General features: G+C 43.1%; 1 protein-coding gene across 1 annotated transcript; it reads right to left on the minus strand.

The window, feature by feature from the left end:
* Positions 1 to 1,925: 1,925 nt before the first annotated feature.
* On the minus strand, positions 1,926 to 25,197 carry cdc42ep4b (CDC42 effector protein (Rho GTPase binding) 4b). The gene is made up of 2 exons (XM_030077790.1): positions 24,962 to 25,197; positions 1,926 to 6,974 (listed from the first exon to the last, which is right to left on the minus strand). The coding sequence occupies exon 2, from the start codon at positions 6,765 to 6,767 to the stop codon at positions 5,769 to 5,771; it is 999 nt and encodes a 332-aa protein (XP_029933650.1). The 5' UTR covers positions 6,768 to 6,974; positions 24,962 to 25,197; the 3' UTR covers positions 1,926 to 5,768.
* Between the last annotated feature and the right edge of the window lie 17 nt (positions 25,198 to 25,214).

Genomic DNA, 25,214 nt, shown 5'->3' on the forward strand with positions numbered 1-25,214 from the left:
TTACACATATTTTGAACTTTGTCCCAAAAAGTAGAAACAACAGGGCAATACCAAAAAAGATGAACAGCTGATTCAACCTCTGTGCCACAAAAACAGCAGTCATCTAAGTCTGAAATCCCCCATATACGTAACATTTTCCTTGTTGGCAAAAAATTATAGATTATCTTCAACTGAAACCATTGTAACCATTTTTTTTTTTTTTTTTTTTTTTTTTTTTTTTTTTGTAATAATTTAAACACTTGGTCCCATGGTATAGGTCCATAAAAAAGATCCTCCCATTTCTTAAAAGTACAATATGGAACAGTAACTAAAGATCTAGAGGTTAAGTAATTTCTATTAGTTTATTTATCTTATTACCTTTTAACCTCCCATTCTTACAACCAACTAATTTCTGCTTTAGAAAAAGATTGGAAATAAAAGATCAGTAGTGGGACAACAAAACTTTTAGGATTGCCCCTACTTTGGATTTTTATTTACTTTCTTCTCTCTAACAGCATTTCTGTAAGCTGCTTCCTGTAGAAAAGCAGAGCAGAAAGGAACTTTAATAACTCAAAAGTAGGAAATAACTCAAATGGCCTATGCAGACATTATTAAGCAACCATCAAAGGATTTGCAGTCCTGCTCAAGAGTAAGATTTTAAATCGTACATTTTCCTATTCCTACTTTGTGCTCCATGTAATAGTTTGGGTTCACTTCTCTGTCCACGAACACCAGTTGAATGTCGTGAGCATAAAAACACGGGCTGTGAGATCACACATTTACAGTAACATGCAGTTACCTGAGAACGACACTAGAGGGCGACACCAGAACGCCGTATGCTCCGTGACTTCACTTCATTGCTCTGTTATTCCTCCGCCACGCAATATAGACCTCAGGCAGCAAAACACCGTGAACTCATTTGGAGCACTGGGCTTTTAAATATAACGCATTCATAAAAAAAGAAAAAAGCTTTTACGTGGTCAAAGGTATATTTTCATTGGTTATCTATTATGATAACTTTAGTTGTCATTATAGATATTTATATTATACGTTATATACTTTATATTATAGTAAAGCTTGTGTCAGTGTGGCCGAATAATGAAAAAAGTTAATCAGCTAATTTTAAAAAGGATTAGACATGTGCTCAATGTAATCTATTAGGCTTATATTACGGATAAAAAAATAAATAAAAATAAATAAAATAAAACATTGTTTTGACTCTGCACTCTTCACATTTTGTCACTCTCTAGCTTGAATTTGCCCTGAGTTCATATGAACCTATTGCCTTGGCTGTTCTTTGCCATAAATATTGTTGTTCTCTGATAATAACCCTACACTGTCAGGTCATGTGCTGCAGTGCGTCGTCACAGTCACACACAGTGTGGTTGTGGTGTTGCATGCTGCCACAAAACAGGATTATGCTTCTGGTTCAATACATGCTGCCTCATCTTGCACCTTGATGTAATTGGTGTGTGTGTGTGTGTGTGTGTGTCTGTCCGTTTGATTTATAGACACAGCCTATCTTTGTTTTTTATCAAGCAAGATTGCAAAGGTTTCAAAAACTCAGCAAAATCAATGCCAGGAGGCCGGGCTGTAATTATATGAGGCTTACAAGGAGGAATTTGTCAATCTGTTTTGACTTGTATTTGAGGTTTATTTGTTAAAGAGAGTGTTACGAAAAACTGACTCTGACATGGTGGGTCTAAAAAACAAAACAAAACAAAAAAACAAAAAAAAAAAACAAAAAAAAAAACAGTGGGATATAAATGAAGGTCAGGTATGCTGTGTAAATCCGCCTATTTTGGAAACAGAATGTGAATTAACTTGTGAAAATGTTTTGGCAATGAGGCAGCTTCCCATGATGACAGATTTAAGACAACGTGAAGATTAAATTAAAAAAAAAAAAAAAAAAAAAAAAAAAAGACAAAAAAAATGCACAGCCACAGTTAAAGATTACCAGCTTTCTCTTTTATTGAAAAATATAGCTGTTATTTCAAAGAAAGAAAGGGAGGTAAATATATATTAATATACAGTAAAACCAGAGAAAGAAGAGGAAAAGAAAATAGCACATACTTGGCATAACACTATAGTCACTGAGTTGGGAAAACACACACACACACACACACACACACACACGCACGCACGCACGCACGCACACACACATTCTACAGCTGAACTTTGAGCCAGTTGTTTTTCACAATCCCTATCTTTTTCACCACTCACCCAGCCACAGACATCAGGGCACTGAAAACTTTTTAGCAGACCTGTGGCAAACTGTACTTGCAGATTCCTTTATATGGTTTATTTTGGCCCGCTTAGGGTGGAGTTTCCCCACAAAGCAACACAATCAGCACCAGAAAGCTCAGACATTCACTCGAAAGTATTTCAATTTAGTGTACTTTTCTGATTGACAGCTTCTACTCGACTGTGTAAACTGCCCAGCTGCATTAAGCTCCACACATCTGGCAACCCGTGAAGATTAAAACTAACGCTAAGTTACCACCTCACCCAAGTGTGCTATTAGTGTTAAAGCCTTCTTGTGGTTCTTTTCGATGGCGCCACTATGCAATTTTGCTGATAACCAAGACTGCTCACTGTATCCATGGATGGCACAAATTGTATTTACATGACGTGCTTAAATCAACAGCAGATAGGAGTGTTCTTGTTCTTTTTGAAGATTTCGTTTCTTGGTGATGAACATGAGGAACTGAGGGATTGCAGCTGCCAAAACAATCCACAATCCACTAACATGTTTGACAATGGATAAAAAAAAAAGCAGACATAAAGTAAAAGACATCTTAATATTTGGCCCATTTACCTGAAAAACGCTAAAGAGGTCTGAGGCGTGAAATCAAACTGCGGCCCATACACAAGTCAAAAATAAACAAAATCCATTACCCTGCCTATTGTTACCAAAAATTATGGTGACAACTCACTTGGCATTTTCCACCAGATCATTTTCAATTTCTGAATGAATCATTTTTGCAACTTCTTCATGCAGACGTGATTGTAAAACACTGCATAAACACATGACTGAATGAAAACACGTCCTAGCATGATGAATCCCTTGCTAAAATCAAACTGAGCAATGTGCCCTCCCCCTGCATCCGTGCCAAAACAGGAATCTAATTCAATACCCCCCAATTCACTACATATGGCAAATATAATTTTTTCAAACTAAAGGAGGAGACTATGCATTAATCAAGAAGCCAGAAATGAATGAAAGTCTTTCTGTCTAAATATACCCCGATCAATCTAGAGGAGCCTAATGAATGAGGCAGTGGGAGCTCTCTGCATTATAAAACCAAGTGAACACAAAACAGCCGGAGAAACAGCCCACCTGCCTGTTCCTGTTCCTAACTCGTCATTTGTGGAATAATTCCAGCTGGTAAGAGGCCTTCAGTCAGTACATTTAGTGAGTAAGAACACTGGGAAAGGACAGATGATTGGTTGATTTAATAAACGGTTACTACAGGGTGATTTGAGGGATAAAGGGGAGGTGCCCATTTTCACGCCTGGGGCCTGTTCAAGAAACATCTTCTTCTCTCATTGCCCCCAAGACATCTTTGATTTCCCTCTAAAAGAAACATATGGGAGTATGATAACATAACCTTCTTCAGCTTTTAACATTCTTGCCCAATCGTTTCAGACAAGTGTACAAAGGCATGTAGAGAGAAGAGACATTTTTGGACAGAGGCATAACGATCATTCTTCCTACACCCACTGACTCCATTTCAGACATTTCTTCTGTCTCTCTGCTGACCTGCTGATTCTACCAACTTCAGTAATGATGTGGAATGAGATGTGACAACACAGAAATACAAATCACTTGTACAGTCATATTCAGCCACAGTCTCAACTTGTGTCCTAGTCAGTTTTAACAAAGGTTTAAAAAAAAAAAAAAAAAAAAACAGTATAGGACACTAAACACGTACAAAAGGCCTCATTTTCCAATAATAATTCACATTTTTGTACACAAGTAAATTAAGAAGCATTCACTAACAGTGAGTAATTGTGTAAGGGAGACAGTGATTTGGAGAAGTCACCATCAGCTAATTGATGTGACTTAGACAAGCATTGTGTCTACTTGAGTCCATTAATCAAGTGCCATGTAGCCAATTCAAGGTACCTAAGGAAAACGCTGGCTCAATGAATGGTACCATTACTAATTGTGATAAGAAATGAACCATATCGAAAAATCCTGCCGTCCAAAATTGCGAAGAAATAACAGTGCGCATACATTAAGTATGATCCCTTATGAAGACAAAAGTCACGGGTTCTGATCTATCTGTAAATGTTAAGTATGAAGTGACTTTGCCAATAGAGTTGGGACCGATCCAACCCCGGCATCGATGTTGTGTGCCGATACTGACGTAACTCACTCACTGGATATCGGACTGACATTACCGATCCACATACCAATCCAGATACCATTATGAATAATAAATATATAATGATGCAATTTTAAGCCAATAGCCAAAATATTGTAGCACAGTATTAGTAATTAAACAATTCTACACAGTCCCCATATTTTTTTTTTTAATTACAAGAGGTGCTGTGTGGCTTACTATGGCATGTAACTTTACACATAATACCAGCAACAACATCGACAATAATAATAATGCTAATAATATTGAAGGGAAAAAAAAGAGCCCTGGTATCGGTATTGTATCGGAAGAAATCCAAATTTGGGTATCAGAACCAGATCGGAACTGAAAAAAGTGGATTGCGCATCTCGACTTGCCAAAGATAGAAAGCGGCAAAATATCTAATTTCAAATACAATGAGCCACTGCAGCACATGTCCTGAATTATGTATGTACACAAAATAAAGTAAAAAATAAGAGAGATTACCCCTTAAAAGCAGAAATGGGCAAAAGTAATATCTATTTTATCTATTTAGTGTCTATGCCACAATATTGTCATTGGCAAATGAAGCTCCACGGTCGCTAGTACTCCCACACTGGGACATGAGTCTACCTCAGTTTCACTTCTTTTCCTTTCCCTCTTCCTTCCTCAGAATCTGTTTTAGACATCCACTCTCATCTGTGGCCTCACATGTCCTCTTCCTCACCTCACAAATCACACACTCTCCAAATGACCTCCATGTGATTGACATCAGCGGTACAGTCCTTCAACCTCATGGTCACCTGTTACTTCCTCTTTAAAAGAATGTGACACTCATCACCATTGGCTTGATGGTTTTCCTTCCTCCTTATTGCACCGTTGAGAAGGGCAGGAATTGAGCTTGGTGCTAAATATTGTTTGATCATGGGGGAGTGGATGTCTTTTTTTCAAAAAACAAACAAAAAAAAGCAAAATGCAATGAACCCAAGACTTCAAGGAGTGTCAATGTGTTGCTGTGTGTATAAAGAAAGAAAGAAAAGAAACACGGTGAATGAGCCAGTAATTCAGTTCTCCGATCTGTCTCTCAGCTTCTGTCAGTGGTCAACACTGGAATTCTGTTACTGGCGAGCATAAATGGATTCATGGGATTTTTTTTAATATCCATTCAATCTGGAACTCTAGCACACACAAACAGTTCACATCTTCTGGCCACGGTAGGGTGACTAAGGCGTAATTGTAGAATTTTATTTATGATGCAGTAGGTATAGTTGAACAAAGTGCGCAGAGATTGAGCTAGATCCATAAGTAGTGTAATGAGGAGGGGGTCCTCCCATTTCACCGTGCCTCTAAATCCCTTTCCCAGCTTCTGATAGCTTCCCATCTTGTGGAAAATGCTTGTCTCCCTCAGCGTCCTCCGAGACTGTTCATGGTAGTAATACCAGGTTACACTCGAATCTCATCGTCATCTTCATCCATGAAGGAGAAATCTCTGTCATCTTCCCCACGTGGCGAGCTGTACTTTGCGCTGTCTGTGTCCATATCATGCAGGTGGTTGTGAGGTTTCTCCTCGAGGGCAGCTGAGCCAGAGCTGGACACAGAGCAGCTATCCAGGTGATGGTGGTTGTTCCTGGTGGGCAGCTCTGGGGTGTAGGGATCGACCATGGCCTTCTGCTGGTACATGGCGCGAGGGGGCCTGACTGGGGCCTGGTCTTCATCCTCCATGGGGGGACTGAGGGAGGGTGATCCACGGCCCTCACTGCCCTTGCCTTCCTCGTAACCCAGGTCATCCTCCTCCCAGCCTTTCTTTTCCATCACACTCAGGATATCCCCCAGCATGGAGGGGCCCAAGTCAATATGGAAGGACATGATAGACTCTGCGTGCTTCATCCCACCTCCCTTGGGCATGGATGGAGGCAAATCTGTCAGCTCACCGAAGTTATGCTCATCAAACTCTGCATCCATCGTTGCCATGGCTGCTGCTCCATTCACTGGTTTGCTCTCGATCTCTGACAGCTTCTTCATCGGGCTGGAGGAGACACTCTTCGGTAGTTGGGTGCCCCTACTGGCATCCTCCTCATTTAGGTAAGGCAGGGATATGGCATTTTTCACAAAGTTGGATGACACCCCAGAGGATCCCATCATACTGCTCTCGTACTTGTCGCCCCGGTTGACTGACTGGGAGCGTTTGCTGCTTCTGAAGGTGCGGGACAGCAGCCCTTGTTTGGACCCTGGGGAGCTCTGCTTGTTTTCTGGCTCCCTAGGAGGTTCTCCAGACCGGGTGCTGAGAAAAGAAGTATCTCCAAAGGCATCTCCCCCCCGGCCCACGTGCATGGTGTGACGGAAGTCCCCCAGTGGAGCGCTGATCATCTCTGCAGTCAGGTCGGCCCGAGACCGTCGCTTAGACTGGTTAGAGTTAGACACCAGCTGTTTCAGGATAGGCATGATGGCAGTCTTAATCTTAATCCGCAGGCAAAAATGAAATGGTTGATGCTATGAGAACTCAGCTGAGATCCTTCCTAAGTTCAATGGAAACTGAGTGGGATGTTGTCAAAGGGAGTATAATTCCAGGTGTCTCGGTTGGGTAGCCATTATGGTCCTCCAGAATCAGTCCAGCCTCAAGCTCAGGCTCCAGCCTATCCTTGCATCAGCCTGCAAAGAAGAAGAATGGAGAGAATTGAAGCAACATAAGTTATTATGTAAACTACGCCTAACACAGAAACTTGGCAGGTGACACGGAAACTTACTAACAACATCAGACAGGATTTCTGATGTGCTAAACTATGCTGCTGGAAATGTAACATACCACTTTAACTGCTGCGCGAGTGAGCTACAGCTTTTCACTTCTCATCTATTTCTTTCTTGTCCTCATCTGCATCAACTTTGGAAACTTTTGTTGCCAGAGCTTTGAAATGAAGCCTCACTTGAATGGTTCCAAACTCTAGCAATAGCTTTTATATTCTGAGGTCTGTAAGGGTGTTATGTAATGGTGTTGAAAAGCTTTCTGGGATAAAGTTGACAGCACTTTCACTTTACTTCAACCCACTAATAAGAACCCAATGAAGTCTGTCACTGCAATAGATGTTGCTATTAATTTTTTTTTTTTTTTTTTGGTTCAGTAGAACTTCTGATACGTTTTTGAACTCTTTCTAAAACTGCTGATAGGCTGTTACCATGTTTCGATTTTGGAGGGGTTGCAGTGTCTTCTGTCGCTGCTGTGCTTTAGTTCCCATTTGGGCCCCTAGCTGTTATATAACCAGCAAGACACAGGATACTGTGAGCCCAAGCAGTTCAAGCTGCGAGGCATAAAAGAATGAAGAAAAAAAGAATTAAGTGGAGCAGCATTTCTTCAGCTTGGATCAACTTACAGCACAGCTCAGAAGTCCGGAGCTGCTGCATTCTGTTCTAAACCCTCTGTCACCAAGAGATCAAATGCCTCCACAGCTCCAAGCTCTTCTTATCTTTCTCTAGATTTGTGCCTTCATCTCCTCAGCCTAGAAGATGTTTGAAGGCCTCTGAGAGAATATCTTGTTCGGTCTATCACAGCCTCATTATATCTCTTTTCCACTGAACACACATCCATAGAAACCCCGACTCAACATCAGCTCTAGTAATAGGACAACGAGAGATTACTGTGAGGCTGCTTGAATGAGAAAAAAGTAGTGGTAACTGTGCTTTACTGTAGTACTGTTGATGTCACCCAAGTCATTTTTGATCCTAAACCTGACACAATGATCTATGACTCAATAAGCTCATCATATGGGTCATTCCAGCATAGTCTGCTTATTTAAGCCAAGCTGTCCTCAAGTCACCACTGACCGCAGTCTGGAAACACAATCTCCAAACAGAGTGGTGTGGAGAAGCCGTTTAAACGCCCACAGGTAGGCCAGGCACAATCCACTAGGTCCATGTGTAAATGATATCAACAAGGGTTTCAATTGTTGCCCGCCAGACAGCCATTCCATCATTCTCTGTGTTTTCAAACGGGAGCTGAAGCCCACGCTCTAGGCGTGTATGCGAGCCCCATGCATGAATGAGGCCTCAGGCAATAATATTCCAAAGAAACGTCACCCATGAAAACATTTGCATCTCTGACAACAAGAGCCTATTCAGTTGGAAAAGGCGACTGTACTACCAGCGAGAACAGAGGGGGGTTTGATAGATGATAAGCTAAAGCTGTTTTTTTCTTCCACTCTTCTTTCAAAAGACAGATGATCCCTGAAAACACTCTCCATTGCCAAAGTTTCATCTTCTTCATTCACCAATTTCATACAGGCTCTCTTCAGTGTTTCTAGCTGCGCCATCCACAAAAGAAGACTGTTTATGTATAAGACACAGAGGCACAGAGTTCACAATAGCACATTAACAGAAGTTATTAAGAGCTCAAGTTTAGACCCAAGGCCACAATAACCGAAAAGGGCAATCTGTTATAAATGCCCTCAAAAGAATCAGCTGAGTGCCCACAAATTATATCATCATACCATGTACAGTAGCTCGCGGTAAACATTTATCAAAGTAATTCCCCCTAATAGTCCAATAGTGTTTAGACTCATGCAGGGGGATCTATCATGAGCTAATATTAGCTAATAATAGTGTTTCAATCTGCAACATGGAGTCACTTCTGGCACCTTCACAATGTGCTAGCTTGGTGCAGGATACAGTGAGTCACCATTCTCCTTGGCTCGCATAACCAGCTTTCACACACCGTGCTCAGCGGACAAACCCTTCCCTTTTGTTGAAACATTGTTGTTTTAACGTCAGTCCTTGGCCAACTAGATTTTGCACCTTAAACAATACTGGCAGAAATGGAATTAGAACTGAAATAAATATGCCATGATGATCAGATGTTTATAGTCTCTGGTATACATGGAGTCAGCTGGATTTGGAGGCCTTTTGTCTAAATCAGACTGTGACTGTCCCGTCAAAGACAACTCTTATGTTCCTTGCTGCTGCCCCCATTTCTCTATAGCAACATCAGTTCACACCACTGGCTACCCAGCAAGCTTCCTGTCTCTAAGCCGGAGAGAGAGAGAGAGAGAGAGAGAGAGAGAGAGAGAGAGAGAGAGAGAGAGAGCGTCCTTTATCCCCTATGGGGTGAGATCACCTCATGCAGATGGATTAACCCTTCCTGTTGGCCACATGGAGGGCAATAAGACAGTCATCACAATGCCATAGTAGCAGGGAATGCTTTTGATGTGCTTTGTCATTAGAGAACATTCAGCTTCAGCATAAAAGATGTCAGAGGGTACTCAAATATCAAAAGGCATAAACCTCACACCTTGGGTCATTCTAGGAAATGGCCCATTTCATTTGTTATAGGGCCCCCTTGGTGTTTGATGAGGAACAGTTTCAAACCCCCCTCCGGGTCATCAAGACCCCGTTACTGTGTGGGCATTACAAAAGAGGAAGAATAGCCTTTAGGCACTACTGTCATCCTCAGTTCCAACCTTTCAGCTCTTTTTTTAGACATGAATTATGAAGAACGGCAGTATCAAGTATATCCTACAGTTTCAAAACAACATTCCAGAGGCCGGTGGTTTGAAAGAGTCAGTTCAACTCTTGAGGCAAAGCAGATGAAAGTGGGGCTGTGTTCAGCGCTGTTTCACTTAAACGTCTAGACGGCTAAAAAAAAAAACACAAAATCAAAGCTCTGCCATTTGCCTTTACTTAGACATTGTGCCTAAGTCAAAGTGGCCACCAGGGATTCACCCTGTATGGCCCATAATGCTTTCAGTGGAGAGCTGGGGGCCAAATTCCATCTCAGCACTCTCCCATAAGCTGTCAGGGCTGGACAGACAGGGAGGTCACACTACAGTTCCACGACTACGAAAATCCAGACAGAAACACACACATCATAAAACATGTTTGTGTTACGGCTTGAATTATACACAGGGAGACCTAATGAGTACTGTTGCATTTTTTTTTTTTTTTTTTTTTTTTTTGTCGTTGGGAATCTTTTGCCTCAGCCGGCGTGCCAGCCAGTGACGATGGCTTTATGTAACCGAGCACTCCGAGGGCCACATGACACCAGCTCAAACTGAGACAAGTGGTGACAGGGCCATGAATGATTAAGAGCTCCTCGTGTCGCCCACAGACTGTGACTCGCACAGAATGACGTCACCGCGACTGCCATGTCCGTCGATGTAAACTCTCTCTCTGTAATCCCACGGATCGCATGCGCCGCACAATCCTCTCCAGTATCCCACGCTACTTTCTCTCGCTCCTTCCAGCAGATGCTCAGGCATTAGGGGCTTCTGGGGATGTTGTCCAGGCTGCTAAAGGCTATCCCCTCTCAGCTAGACCACCTTGGAGCTTCACCAACACAGAGACATCGACCAGCACGCTTTGCTGCTTTTATTTTAGATGCCATTTTAATTTTTAAACAGAAAGACAGAGAAAGAGTATCATTTATTCACAAGATGGAAGCTACTGTGCAAGTGTAATATGGTGGCAGTTACACAACAGTTGAGAACCAATTCTGTAGCGGGCTGCCGTGCTGCCAATTAGAATTTAGTTTGAATATATTTTTTTGTTAAGGGAAATATGCTCCCTGAGTTACTATTAATAGGTTTTGAATTTGAGTTAAAGCTTATTGCCCCTGTAAAAGCTTCTGCTTTATTATTTTTTCCATCAAAACAACCCTAACTTCACTAGGTTCCTTAATACTTAAAGCTCCACTTGGCAATTTGCACAACATCACAATAAGACTTCAGTACCAGAAATAATGTAATATTAAGGCACTAGGCTGTACACAACATGCCTGTGTTTACCAAGCCAGCCACTCTGCTTTATACCAAAGGATGCCAAAGACATGAGAGAGGAAAAGGGTGTAGAGCTGGTGAGTTCAGCTGTCTTTCAACACAGTAATTGCTTACGGATGTGTCAGAGACAGAATGTGGTTTGCTGTTGAGTTGTGATTTGTCACCCTCTGTAGCCAGATAAGGTCCCAAGCCTAACAACTGATTTACATTTAGGCAAATGGGGGATGAGACACTTAAGCATCAACACTTTTTGATTTAAACTGATAGGGCGCATGGCTTTTTACTTGAAAATCTTGCCAAGTACACCTCCTCAGTCGTGTATTTTATCCAAATATTTAATGTGCAACACACAGGCCTCTCTGTCTGAGCAAGAAGGAGACCTCTGCTTTGTTTAACCTTGAACTAGCTAGAAGCCCATCCATTGTTCACCCCGTTAACAAAAGGGCCGGGCTGTTCTATTGTTTGCAATATTGAGGTGCAAATGAAATTAGGAGTTACGGCATCAGTAACATTACTAATCAATTAATCAATGGGGCTGAATAAGAATGGTAAAGTCTCAACTCTGACAATAGAACTCAACAAACTTCATTTGCCACCGCTTTGGGAGGCCCATGACCTTAAGGCCAAAAAACCTGTTTCCCACGGGGTGAGAGGCAGGCAGGAGCATTGACATAACAATCTAGACAGCCCAGCATGTTCATCAGCAGTAACGTGTAGAACACACAAATAAGAAAATGCACTGAGTGTGTGTGTCTATAAGCTACACATCCATTGCTTTGGATGTATCATTATGAAATCGGTTGTGCTGACAGCATTTCCAGTGGCGGCAAAAAAAAAAAAAAAAGAACAAACAAACAAACAAAAAAAAAAACTGTCACTTTGTTGCTCAAAGCAATGAGCTGCTTCATGCTTTCTTCGGACCCAAACTTCTCAGGATTGAGTCCCCATGAAATCCTTTCCATAGTGCATCAAAGAAGCGAGGAGGAAAAACAGAAAATGATCTACAGTTGGGAACAGAACATGATGTCAGTTGCCATTGTCACAACTGAAATGATTTATTTAGACAAAATACTCCCAGGGTTGCCTTGTTACTGAGAGGAAATGTGCAGCAGGCAGTAGAAGCAATAAGGAAAGCCACTATGTGTGAAACTGATGCAGGCAACATCTTATGGCGGTTGCCTTAGATTGAGCTTATTAGCAAAGCTTCAGTTTCACCTCAGTTTACACAGACAACACGCTGATCCACATGCTTTTTCTACAATGCCTGTAGCATCTGATACAGTTGGAAGGATGGAAATAGGAAATGTAAAGCAAAACAAGCGGAAGTATGAAGGATGCAGGATAATGATTGATCAAGCAATGTGATGCAACCAGAATCTGGAATTGTGCACCGACTTCTCACTTCTCACTCATTAAACCATCAGTTGTTCTCTCTTAATCACCACCTGCTGCAGAACTAACCTGTATTTCCTGCTTAACTTCATATGCGCTCATAAAGGCAAGCCCTTGTATGACAAATGTCGGAAAAATCTGACATTCGTCATACAAATTGCCACTTAAAGATATCATAAAAAAGAAAGTGAAATAATACAGAAACAGAGGATGCATGGCCTCGTCACCCAGGCATGACAGCCGGGCGTCACTCTGGCTATCAGGAAACATGATCTCACAGTAAACAGGTCCAGTGCATGTAAAGACTGTGGGAGGTGAAGGGTTAATGCCCCATGGGGTGGTCAACAGTCATTTGTGCAACACTGACACAGAATGGTTTTCTTACAGGAGTTGAAAAATAGTCCAAAAATTAACATTAGAACTTGGCAGAAGAGCTTGCACAGGGCCTTAACAAGATCAGCACGAAAAGGTTCCAACTTCCTTCTTGTAAAAAAAAATTGGACTATGGACAATAGCACTCGCTGCACTGATGTAATGATGTGGGTGACCACAAACAGTAGTAGCAACAGGTAGTAACAAGCACTCCACATCATAAGGCAATAAGTTAGTTGACTAGTTTCATTATTTTTTCCCTCATTAACATGCAAATTTATGCAGCAAAGCGTTCACAGACTGAATCAGCTCATCTGCTCTATAGGGGAAACCTGTAGTGCAATATGAAGTCTGTATCATGCATTATTGTCTTGAATTATAATGCTCACCAGAGTGCGTCTACAAACAGAAACACAGACTCTACAATGATGAATTAAAGTCCTGGATAACATGCATCATGATGGCGGAACATGATTACGATCCATATTGTTAACAGATTAACAGATTTAACAGACTTAAGAACACATATTCAAAAAATATGTCCAGACGTACAAATATGCATGGGATTTACAGATGGCGGTGATATACAGCAGCATAATCTTAAGTACACAACATGGTGGGCTTGAACAGAGGTCAGAAGTGATGTGCTGTCATTACTCTAGGCTTGTGCAGGGGGTGTGTTATCAACAGAGGAGGCTAACAACATGGTGAATACTCATCATGTTCATGTAAAAAGGCTTTGGGAGACAAGTTCAGACAGCTGAGCCGGGAAAATATACCCACCTCAGCAGGACTGTTGGCTGAGTACTACAGTAGGCCCTCTGTGTGTGTGTGTGTGTGTGTGTGTGTATAATATTTGTGTGTAAACTAAAGTGAACCAGCCTCCAGGGCCCCAATGCCGCACAGGCAGGAACAAAACCACAGGAGGATTAAGGGCAGCGTGTTCGACGTGAACAAATAAAGCCAGCGTGCCTGAACCGGCCTCCACTCTGTGTGACGGGAGCAAAGGATGGAAAACACCACACCTCCCCCCTCCAAAAAAAAAAAAAAAAAAAACACAAACAAACCAATCCCCCAACTGCCCCACCACCCCCATCCATCCATCCCTCCGCTGTCATGCTCCAAATCCACGGGCTGCTCAAGCCCCTGTTCTCCGGGTGCAGATTTTGCTGGCAATGCCCAACATCCAGCGCTGACCCCCGTAACACCTAGGTAACACAAACACCACGTGATCGTGTGGAGTGATGTGTTTTTAATCTTTACAAATCCTAACATCCCTCAGCAGAGGAGCGGCTTCCAAACAAATTTTCTCTGTTTCCAGCCAGTCGCCATGCTGGCCTTTTATAAAGCTGTTACTCCTGCATGGCTGGGCAAAGCGTGTGGTCAGATTCCGGGTGGGCTGCCATGTTGCGCTGCGGCCCAAGAGGGAGGAGAGGAACCTTACTTGAAAACAGCTAATTAGATAGATGAGGAATATCTCTTCCTTGTCTAATCTAATCTTTGCACATGACAAGTCTCCCGAGGACTGGCACTGAGGGGGAAAAAAATCCTGTAGGTTTATGAATAATATACTGTGAATATTCTGTGAAAATGCTGAGGCCTTTCCTTCCCTGTAAATAACGAATAGAGAGGAACCTGGAGACTCACCAGGAGGGGAGGAGCACAAGCCCTCCCTTGTGGAACAACATTACCACAGGGACTTCTGAAAAGGAAAGGCACAGATGGGGGCACTGAAGAGAAACACACCCTCAAAGGGGTGGTGGAGGGTGGCACTGCTTTGGATTCACTCCTGAGGTATTCATGCCAACACAGTGACAGAAGTTCTTTCACTGAGTCCTGCATAAAAAACGTACACAAAATCTCATTAGGGCCTACGGAGCAGAGACAGAGGGCCAACTGTACTGTGCTGTGTATCTGAGTGCGTCTGTTTGCCTGTCTATTCAAATGTATGTCTAATTAATCAGTGAAACCCTCCCCATCAGTCTGTGATTCATGAACAGTACTCTTGCCCGGTAGCAAAAGTTCAGAATTCAAGCCAAGAGGTAGAATTGATGTTCCAACAGCTGCTGGACAACAGAGCAGAGAGCCTCCGTTGAGATCTGCATCAAACAAGACCCAGAACAAAGCAGGCTGACAGGCGAGGCATGCCCACACACCCTGCATCACAGGCGCTGTGCATTCGAGATTATAAGTGCAAGAATCTGCTGACAATGTAACAACTTCTGCCCAATCCAAGGCTGGATTTTGTACCTTGCACTTGTTGATGCAAAATTGGGAGTTCATTAACTAATAAATCAGCACATCTGGTTCCATCGCCTTTCCAGATGAACGGGAAAAAGGTGTTGCATGCAAAATTATTGCTTCAAACTAGGTGTGAAGCTGATGCTGACTGCCGTGTGCAATGCTGTCGGTGTAAGGCTGATGTCTTTATTTGTTGACACGTGAAAAAATACCCAGCATTAGTTAGAGTAGCATTTCAGTAGCTGACTTTGATGTTAGGCCTACATCTTCTGTGTATTCTTGACTTATTTCTTGGGAAAGTTACCATGGTTACCCCAAAATGAATGAATGAATTAATAATGGAACAAATGAACAAACTCAAACAAAATCAAGAATGGTCATTTAAGTGTTAAAGTCAAGGTTTTTTTGGAATAGTTGTTGTGGACTAGCAGAGTGAATGCCTATATTACAACGCAATCCCAATACCACACTCATTGCATTCTCATGGCCTTGTGACATGTTTCCACACCTAGTTTATTAGCAAATGTATCTTCAAAAATGGATTAAGTCAATAACACATCTAAAGATTCCACCCTGTGGTCTTGCTCATCTCTAGGTTTAACGTTATTTAGGGAAGAAAATCAAGAAACAGAAACAAAACATTTTCGCTGTTTATGGAAAAACAAAAGGAATCAAAGTGCTTTGGAAGCCCTTATCACTTAGATGCTCAATGACTCCATGAAAAAAGCGAGTAAGAGGAAGACCCGCATAGTGTTAACAACTGGCTCCGACTGAGGCCTTGGACAAAAAAAAAAAAATCAAAATCACTAAAAGATAAGTAGTATGCAGATACCAGTTTAACAAACAGGGAAGAGCTTACACAGCAGTTTCTGCACACAAACATATATCTGCACATGCAAACGTGCAGGCTGCGCACAGACAGGACACTGACATACACACACACACACATACACATACACTCGGCAGGAGGCTTTTCACTGTGACCGGAAGATAAGCGCCTGTGTGGACCATTTCTGCAATGTGTCAACTTCTCAACAGCTCCCGCCCTTTTATCAGGAGGCTTCCACTGAAGCCAAACACAGTGGCTGGAGAACGGCTAGAAAGGCCAGGGGCACCGAGCCCACACTGACAAGATGAGATAATAAACCCCATGGTGCTCACTTTAACAACGCCAGAGGCAGTCAACAAAACACTCACTGACAAAAGATCGACCATCTAACAAAGAACACACGGGCCAACAAACATGGCCACTCCAGCCCTATAATACAAATTCACACCAGTTGACGAGCTGAAACTCCCACTGGAGAAAACGGGGCGGTGATAAAAGCTGACACGTATAAAGCTCCTGCCCCATTGTTAAACGTAATTGCATCCTTGCTAAATTTACCTGCATCCAGTGGGGTCCGGTAAGTGCTGGATGAGGATACACTCGGAGAGGACTGACGGTGTGTGTGTGCGTGTGTGTGTGTGTGTGTGTGTTCTCCCTGCGGTGACTCTTAGGGAATGTCCAGCTAAGCAGACAAGGATCAGTTACATCTCAGCTCACCCACACTGATGGCAGGCAGTCATCTCGCCCAGATAGAGACAGACAGATGACGGGAACCTTGGCGAGAGCAGAGCATGCTGTCACTGGATACACACTGGCGACTGAAAGTGATGAATCAGTACACAAGCTAGAGTCTAATGTAGGCCAAATTTAAGCATGAGCATACTATACTCATCTCTGTAATGGAAATCGTGCGCGTTTTGATACGAAAAACAATATTGCGGCATGATCCTATATGATGTTTCTAATTTTGCATATAGTAATATTGTGATATGGCACAAGTGTAGTCTTTTCCTGGTTTTAAAGACTGCATCACAGCAAAGAGATGCAATTTTTCTGAACTTATTAGACTGTTCAACCTGTGCTATTATTTGCCTCTACCTGCTTAGTCATCATATCCACATGTCTGATTACTGCGTATCAAAACTCTCTTATAAAATGCAACAGCAGTCATCCCAATAATATCGATACAGAGGTATTATTTAGCCTGTGATATCACTATATATCATTTTGACCACTCAGCTCAAAATGATTTCCAACACGATTTCAGCAAAATCAATTTGTACAAAATGCTACAATCAAATGTAGATAGGAGTATAAACTCATAAATTATCACAAAAATGGGTGTCTTAAAGGCAGGATGAGTAGGATTTTCCTAAAAACAATGTATACACACACAAAAACAATCCCTCTCAATTACCTCTTATGAGCCACTAGAAGTGTGTGTTGGCGTGTGTGTCTGCAGAGAAGCTGCCCTCTGCCTGGTTTTCTTGTCTTGCTGAGTTGGGCTCTCCTCTGGGTCGCGGGTGTGTAGCTCCAAGCCAATCACAGTGCACAGCGCCAGATTGGTAGCACAACATCCAATAGGAAGCTACAAAAATTGTGGATGCGGGCTGTTAAAAAAGGAAATATATTCACTGCAAAAACGCAAAATCTTACCAAGATTATTTGTCTTATTTCAAGTCAAAAATGTCTTATTTCTAGTCAAAATATCTCATTACACTTAACATAAGACATGATCACCTCAGAAGTAACTTGTTTTTCGACAATTTTCACTTGTTTCAAGTGAAAATTCACTTGAAATAAGTGAAAATTAGCTAGAAACAAGAAACAAATTTTGCCAATGAAACAAGCAAATTTTCACTTGTTTCAAGCAAATTTTCACTTGAAACAAGAGACAATTGTCTAAAAACAAGTTACTTCTGAGGTGATCATCTCTTATTTTAAGTGTAAAGAGATATTTTGACTAGTAATAAGACATTTTTGACTTGAAATAAGACAAATAATCTTGGTAAGATTTTGACTTTTTGCAGTGTAGTGAGGCGAACTGCGTAGCGGACAAGCTCGCTCCACAACTAGAGTGCGTCTGGGTTGGGGTCACCCACTGGCAAGAACAGAGGAAGAGGATGAGGATGAAGAACAACACTGTGTCAGCCTGTTAGGTAGGTGCCGGCGAGCCATTTTTTTTTTCCTAGGACGGTGATGATACATATCGGGTGGGTGTTTCATTCCATTGCCATCCTAGGGGGAAAAAAATGTGCTGCTGGCGGTTAACTTAGCCAGGGAAGAGGGTCCAACTCTGAATGTTGTGTTGACAAACCGCAACGACAAATCCTACTCATTCTGCCTTAAAGGGTAAACTGCTTTGACAGCCGCATGCAAAACAGCTCTGACATTACTATGAGCATGCAAAGCAGATTAGATCCGACTATATCAGAGTCACATTTTTACCATAGAATGCAAAGCTGTGGATCTGTTCCCCAGACCCAAGCAGATGATCAACATGCCCTGTGTTTGCTCTCAGGAATCAAAGCCCTGCATTACAAGCTAATTTAGTCAGGAAAGTCCCTTGCAGAGGCAAATATCACCTTACCACCATCCAACAGTCTCTCTTTTGGTTTCCTTGAAGTGAGCTTTCGCTTTGGTTCGCTGTGTGGATTCAGCGTCGGAGTAGCAACTCGGATTCCCTGGAAACACCGAGCGGCTTATGTTTGCAAGCACTACAGACAAAAGTATGTATCATGGGAGTGCATGCAGATGGTCCTCTGTTGTGGCTGTGTTTACATGTGTGCTGTGTGTGCGGTTGTGTGTGTTTGAATGTGTGTAAGCTCAAAGTCCCTCAACAGCTCCTCGGTCGGCCCGCCTTGTGCTGCTGGCAGACGGGTGTGTATGGGATCAAGGGTCATCAGGGTGATTTGGCCCCGTTCCCTAAGTGTGTGGTTCAGAGTCACAAACAAGACAGTTTCTCATGCGCACAGAGCTTCTCTCTCACGACGAAAACACACACACACACCCTGTCTGTTTCCCAAAAGGCGAACGAAAAGCTGCCATAACTGAAGAACCTGTATGTCACGGTGAGCACAATGGAGTAGAGAAAAACAAAGAAACAAAGCAGTGCCTCCGATGTAAACTAAGATATGAGCCGAGCCCCGGGTGGCACACCCAAATCACATGCACAGGTAGATGCAAAAAGACACCAACACACGAGATGGGCCTGAGACCTGACCTACATGATAGATCAGGTCAGCCCCTATGCATGCTCATTCACTCAATACAAAGAAACAAAGGGCTGAGATATTTAGCCAAGATAAATATTTCAAATTATTGTCACCTTTGAGTATTTTCCATTCACAGCACTAGACTGCTGACCTGGATAAGTGAAGCTGAAGCAGGATGTTGGAAATCCAACCTTTATTCATAAGGGAAACAGTAATTCTCACAGGATTAACAGACAAAGAACCAAGACAATAAACTATAGCCTAACACTTGATGTTTCTTTTTCCCCATCTCACAAACACTACCAGATTCCCAGCTTGAATGTGTCCTCTGCGGGCACAGAGGTGACCCAGCATTCCTCCTTTGTCTTTTCAGCGGCGGTACGCTTGAGAGACACCACCTGTTTCTGTGTCCGTACACAGGCGGAAAACAATGAGGGCTCGCTGAACTGTGAACAGGCCAAAGCCTCGACCTGAGCGGCCAGCTGCACTCCACTGGTCATGTGTGTTTTTCAATGCATATGACCCCGGCTGGTGTCTGGTCCGCGCATATTGCACAACTGAGCAAACGGCAGGGCCCTGCTGTCAAAGCCATGGTGTGTCAGTGGCTGCGGGTGGAGCTGAGGGGGTGGTGGTTGGGGAGGATTAATACAATCATACTTAGTTAATGCTTAACCGCATTTTCCACTGCAACTGGTATTATTGCTGTCACAGACGGTAGAACTAATGATGACGCTACTGAAACTGCATGTCAAATTTCAACAGAAATCTACAACAAACTCGATCAGGTTCACCGACTCTTTCTGCATCACACAACTCAGCCAATAAATCTGTTCTAATTATACACCTACTGCTGGGTTATTATCAATTAAGTCCAAATGGTGTGAACACTGCAGCTGCCCTGGTTTGCAAAGAGAAAGGCAATTTATTCTGCTTCTAAAAGAGAAAATGTGAGGCTTCCTACGAAAGTGCTTTCTCGAGATAATGGTGTTCATTTAGCGCCGTGTATACGACCATGCCCTCGCCAGCAGGTAGAAACAACAATGAGGCCATGACACAGGTTTCGAAATGTGCTTCTGTGCTCAGGTTAAAAGGAAGAACTCCCGAGTATGTGCAGAGGACAGGTGTGTCAGCTGATGGAGGCTGAAACTTCATCCTTTACCGGTGAATTTCTGTCCAACAGAAACCAGGCAGGATGTTCTGAACCCTTTGGTATGTGAGGCCAACCCACAGCCCTGGCTCCCATTCATCTTCAGCCTCACTGGAGTTGTCTCCGCTCAGACATGATAATAAGGTATTATCTTAACCGGTTTCACAGCTTTAAACAATACCCCGCAGCCATAAACAACCACGCGTGCTACAAGAGTGGAAACTGCACGCTGTAAAATATACAGTCAATCTTTGAGTGTGATTATTTATTCTGAACAACATGTTTTCTTTGGTGGAGCATGTGTTCCAAAGTTTTTAGTCAGTCAAATAGCCTCTGGTGTTGCCAAGCAGAGGATGTAAATATTTCAGTGTGGAGCATCGTTACACCACACATGAACATGACTCTTCCTGCTGAACCGGTTATTTACCCCAACCCTGGTCATGTTAATCTGACTGTAACCAAAACAGGCAAAGATCTGTACAATTCAGTGTCAGCTGAATACAGTTGATCGCCAGAAATGAACAAGAGAAAGCAGCCCTTTCTCAGCGAAGGGTCTTGATATACAGCCATCAAAGGAACAGTTCAGGCTGTGGTAACATGTACTAATACAACGTCTTCTGTTCATCCAAAAAGGTGCATCAGCTCCCAAACAAAGACTCAGTCATACAATTTAATATATATGTATAAAGAAGAAGCTCACACTAAATGAAAAAAAGGACTGAATACAAGATGGTCCAGGGGTGTTTGGGGGGTTGAAAAACCTTATCTGGATGAACAAACAAAGACACTGCGTACATTATCTCCATTTTGTCATTGTACCAGACCCTGCTATGATTTCACTTTGGGTAATAGAGTTACAGCATAGTGGTGACTGGACCTGGAATGCCGATGGGCTTGCAGGGAAGTTAGCTCTTTGAGGAGTGCCATTCCAAAATGAGACACTCGCCATTTGAAAAACATAACATTAACTCATAGAAGACAAATTATAACACAAAATTACAAATGAGGACACTTTCTGAGAACAGTAAGGAACTTATGTCCTTGGTTGATGATAATGATGACAGTTTTACAGACTGGACCCTGGGCCCTTGACAGATGAGGCCCCATAACTGGTCATGTTTCATTAACAAAATGGAGACATAGGGTTCTTCAGCTGTTGAGGTTCAAAATTAATTTTACTCTGTGAAAAGGCTGGAGACAGTGATACTGCCCTTTGGTTTCCATATAAGGAGGGTTCAAAGAATAAAGTCAGCCATGCCCAGCATGATCATGCTTCAGCTCAAAGACCTCTGTGCTTTCTTTTCAGGGAGGGTGGATCCTGTAATTGTCTGAGACAAAACAACCCTCCTCAGGGAGTTCACCATGATCTTCAGTGCTGTCCAATATCAACAACTGAAAAGGTAAGGCATCCTTCAATTGATGAAGTGATTGCTATTTCATAGACATTCATTACAAGCACACAGATATAACCCACACTCGACTAAGTCAGAATAGTGCAGCCCAGTGTTCAGTGTACTAAATCACTTTTCAGTTATAACCTGAGACACTCATTGGACTCTTGAATACATTTAAAAAAGATTTTCATGTTTTGGCTGTGATGTATGGCAAGAGGTTGCCATTTTAAACATTAACCAAACCAGTTAATCTCTATCTTAACTGACAACAACAACATTTCACCTTCTTCATGTTATGTCTCAAAACAAGATGATCCGCTCCTCTTAATTTATCAGTCGTTTCTATCAGCTGGGTCTTTGTTATGGCTGGCCATCTGAGTAGGTAGATCATTTAACGGTGGGATCAAAATTTTCATGTGCTGCTATTTTGCCATTCTATGCTCTTTTGTGCAGGCGAAGAAATGGTAACAGTGCCCTTCAGAGGACCAAATGTCAAGCCATTCTCCCATCATTCCCTCTCAGTCTCTTGTGGAGCCTGGGATAAAGGTGGGTGGACTGCAAAGCCCGCAAACTATTTTCATAGGCATTTCCTGAAGCATGGGAAGCATGGGTATATAAAATAGGCATAAAGCATCTTATCTCATCTGACTCTAGTTAATTAATTCAAAGTCCCTCACAGCAACTGACTTCATGCTTTCGGGATTACGTAGCTGCAACGTGTGGAACCCACACAAAATAAAACTGTTGATTCACTGTTGACTCACAGCGAGGCTAACTGCCATCTAAAAAAATTCACTGCATGCAAAGTTGCCTGAAGTCAGCCTTTTTTATGAGAAACAGACTGCCAAGCCCCCCCCCCTCTCCTCACACCCCTCACTCCCCCGCCCCCGGCCTTGCTGTCCCCTCTCCAATGCCGACTGTAAGGAAATAACCTCAGAGCAGTCAGCACTGGGCAGGTAGCCATCGTCTTCGCTCTGCAGCGGGATGAGTCTTCCAGAGCACACTGAAATAGCCCTCGCTGGAAGATCCAAGAAACAGTGTGTCAGAGATGACACACAGTCTCCCGCCCCTTCCAGCTCTGGACGACACAATAGACCTTGATGGAGAGATAACCGTCTGGCAGCTCCAGGGAGCCCGAGACAATGAACTAAAAGGAGCTGAAAGGTCTGGAGTTGAATGTGCGCCAATGCAGTGCATCGTCATAGTGAAAATGCAGAAAAGCAGGGGAGGGGGGGGGGGGAGGCCGAACAAGTCCAAAGAGGGAGAGGGGGTGTGTGTGTCAATGCACTCCCACTCCATCAGACCAGCTGTTAGGTATGCTAGTGGTCAAGCAGAAAGTGACCTTGGCCTAAAATCTCTCCATCTAGGGTGAACTGCATCGCACACAATGTAGCACATTGTTCCCACTGTCTCCTCTCTCCTTATCTTATTAGGGCTGCATGGGGTAAATGCTTCGTCTGGCAAAATGACAAATACTTATCTTGGGGCTGTTAGGTTTAGTTGTGAGATGGCGTATGTGCGTCTATGTGTGAGTTTGTGTGTGTGTGTGTGTGCGGGGGGGATCTCTGTCTGACCCCTACTGCATGGTGTCAGGGGGCAAGAGTCACACAAAGACAAACCCAAGCTCATTAGTCATGATGTCCACACACGTTTGTTCAGAGTAACGGTTTTACTAGAGGGGAGGGATGACACACATGCAGTGTTTATGTATAAAATGGACCTGAAGACTTTATGGCCAGTGTAGTTAAAACACACACTAAACCCATCAATTAGGGCACAATTAATGAAGATGGGCAGGTAGAAGTGGAGACGGTTATTCCAGAGCAAATCAGCCAGTTCATCGGACGTGATGACCATGAGAGTCAAGTGCCAGGTTTGTAAACACTAACAGGAGCAGTGGGTTAATGAAGTGGAAAAGCTGACAATTTGGGAGGGAGGGAGAGCGAGACATAGACAAACAGAGAGAGAGAGAGAGAGAGAGAGAGAGAGAGAGAGAGAGAGAGAAGGAGAGAAAAGATAGAGGCAGCAGTGCTTGTTAAGCTTTTGGGTAAAATATCCAAACACATTAAAATACCATGTGTGGCTTTGTTTTACCACTGCAGAGTATTGTTACGTAACTCTCACTGAAAAGCACTGATGCTTCTAAGTCCCATCTGCCCCACTCTGATTAAACCATACACAGCAGACTGTCCCGTAGCTGGAAATAGTTATTCAGGACACCTATTTTGGACTCAGCAACCTGGAACCCCATTAATCTAAAAGCTCCAGGCCTATTAGTGCTTTGAGAGGTCCGGGGACCTCTGAGGCCCTTGATGAGGGTTCCAGGCGGCCTCAGCGAAAATGAAGCCCCGTTTAATTTCACTATCACTTCACTCCCTGAAAGTTAGCACCATGAGAAAAAGAACCACACGCACCGTCCATTGTGGTTACCACCTCACCTACAGTGCAACACAAGTCATATCTAACAGAAAACTCTTTTCAAATGGAGCCATCTGGAACACAATCAAATCAAATGAGGTCTGTAGTCTAGGCTGTACTTATTTGAAGGTCCCATGAAAAAAAAAAAAAAGTTTGGGAAGCTCTGCGTTAATTCATAGCACAAATGAGGCCGATTGGACGCCTGCTTTAAAAGTCACGCAATAGCTGGCAATTCTTCCTCATAGCAGACCAAACAGCAAAGTTCCCCCCCTGCGTTTGAAAGATGAGGAATCAGCGTGAGCAAATTTCCACATAACTCTATCTCCCAGATCTGGCAAGCCCAACTGTTTCAAAGTGCTTTGTAACAAAGAAAGGCTCCCCTCAGACAATACTTCAGCCCCGTGGTTCACTTGGAGAATAAGTCCAACTTCATCTGATCATAACGTGGGGGCTCCTCAAAGCAACTTTGATACTGACGGGAGCTTTTCTCTCCTTTCTATGATCGGTTGTCTTCACCGGACTAATGAGGGAAAGATCCTCTGCTGCGGGGGGGCGTTGTTATGCGCAATAGGCTGGTGTCGCTCCATATGGGACAGCCAAGAGCCCGAGACTGCCAGGCGCTGATTGTCCCACAAGCGGATTTGACATTCAAATGAGATGCAGATTCTACTCACTATTACTCTTTACTTCACACTTCTACTTTCAGACTATTGTGGGCTTGTGTAAAACTGTATTGGACACATTACAGCCGAAAGTTAGACAGAGACCAACACCACAACTCCTCAGTGGTAGAATGAAATGACTCTAACGCAAATCCAGCGCTCAGGACAATACATGTTCAGCTGCTGGTCACTGATGGAGAAATGTTACCTTGCTTTGACAGAGTCCTCCCGGTGTGGAAGTTTCGCTGTGGCCTGTATTCCAATCGACTTTCCCCAGAGCGCAGGGCAAAACACAAAGTGTGAGCTCAGTGAAGTGAAGGCTCTCCGCAGAATCACTACACGCTCGTTTGGGTTAATTCACTGTGGAGGAGAAGAGTCGCTGCCGTACAGTCCTCTGCTGGTGCGCAGCATGGAAGTCTTCCTGCGTCCGTCCAGTTCGCTGCGCGGTGGCGCACAAAGCG

The sequence above is a fragment of the Myripristis murdjan genome, chromosome 19 (assembly GCF_902150065.1).
Source record: "Myripristis murdjan chromosome 19, fMyrMur1.1, whole genome shotgun sequence".
In the NCBI taxonomy this organism is placed as follows: domain Eukaryota; kingdom Metazoa; phylum Chordata; class Actinopteri; order Holocentriformes; family Holocentridae; genus Myripristis; species Myripristis murdjan.

What these genes read in the sequence shown, in the direction of transcription:
- cdc42ep4b (XM_030077790.1), bottom strand. Translation starts at nt 6,767, where the DNA reads ATGCCTATCCTGAAACAGCTGGTGTCTAACTCTAACCAGTCTAAGCGA.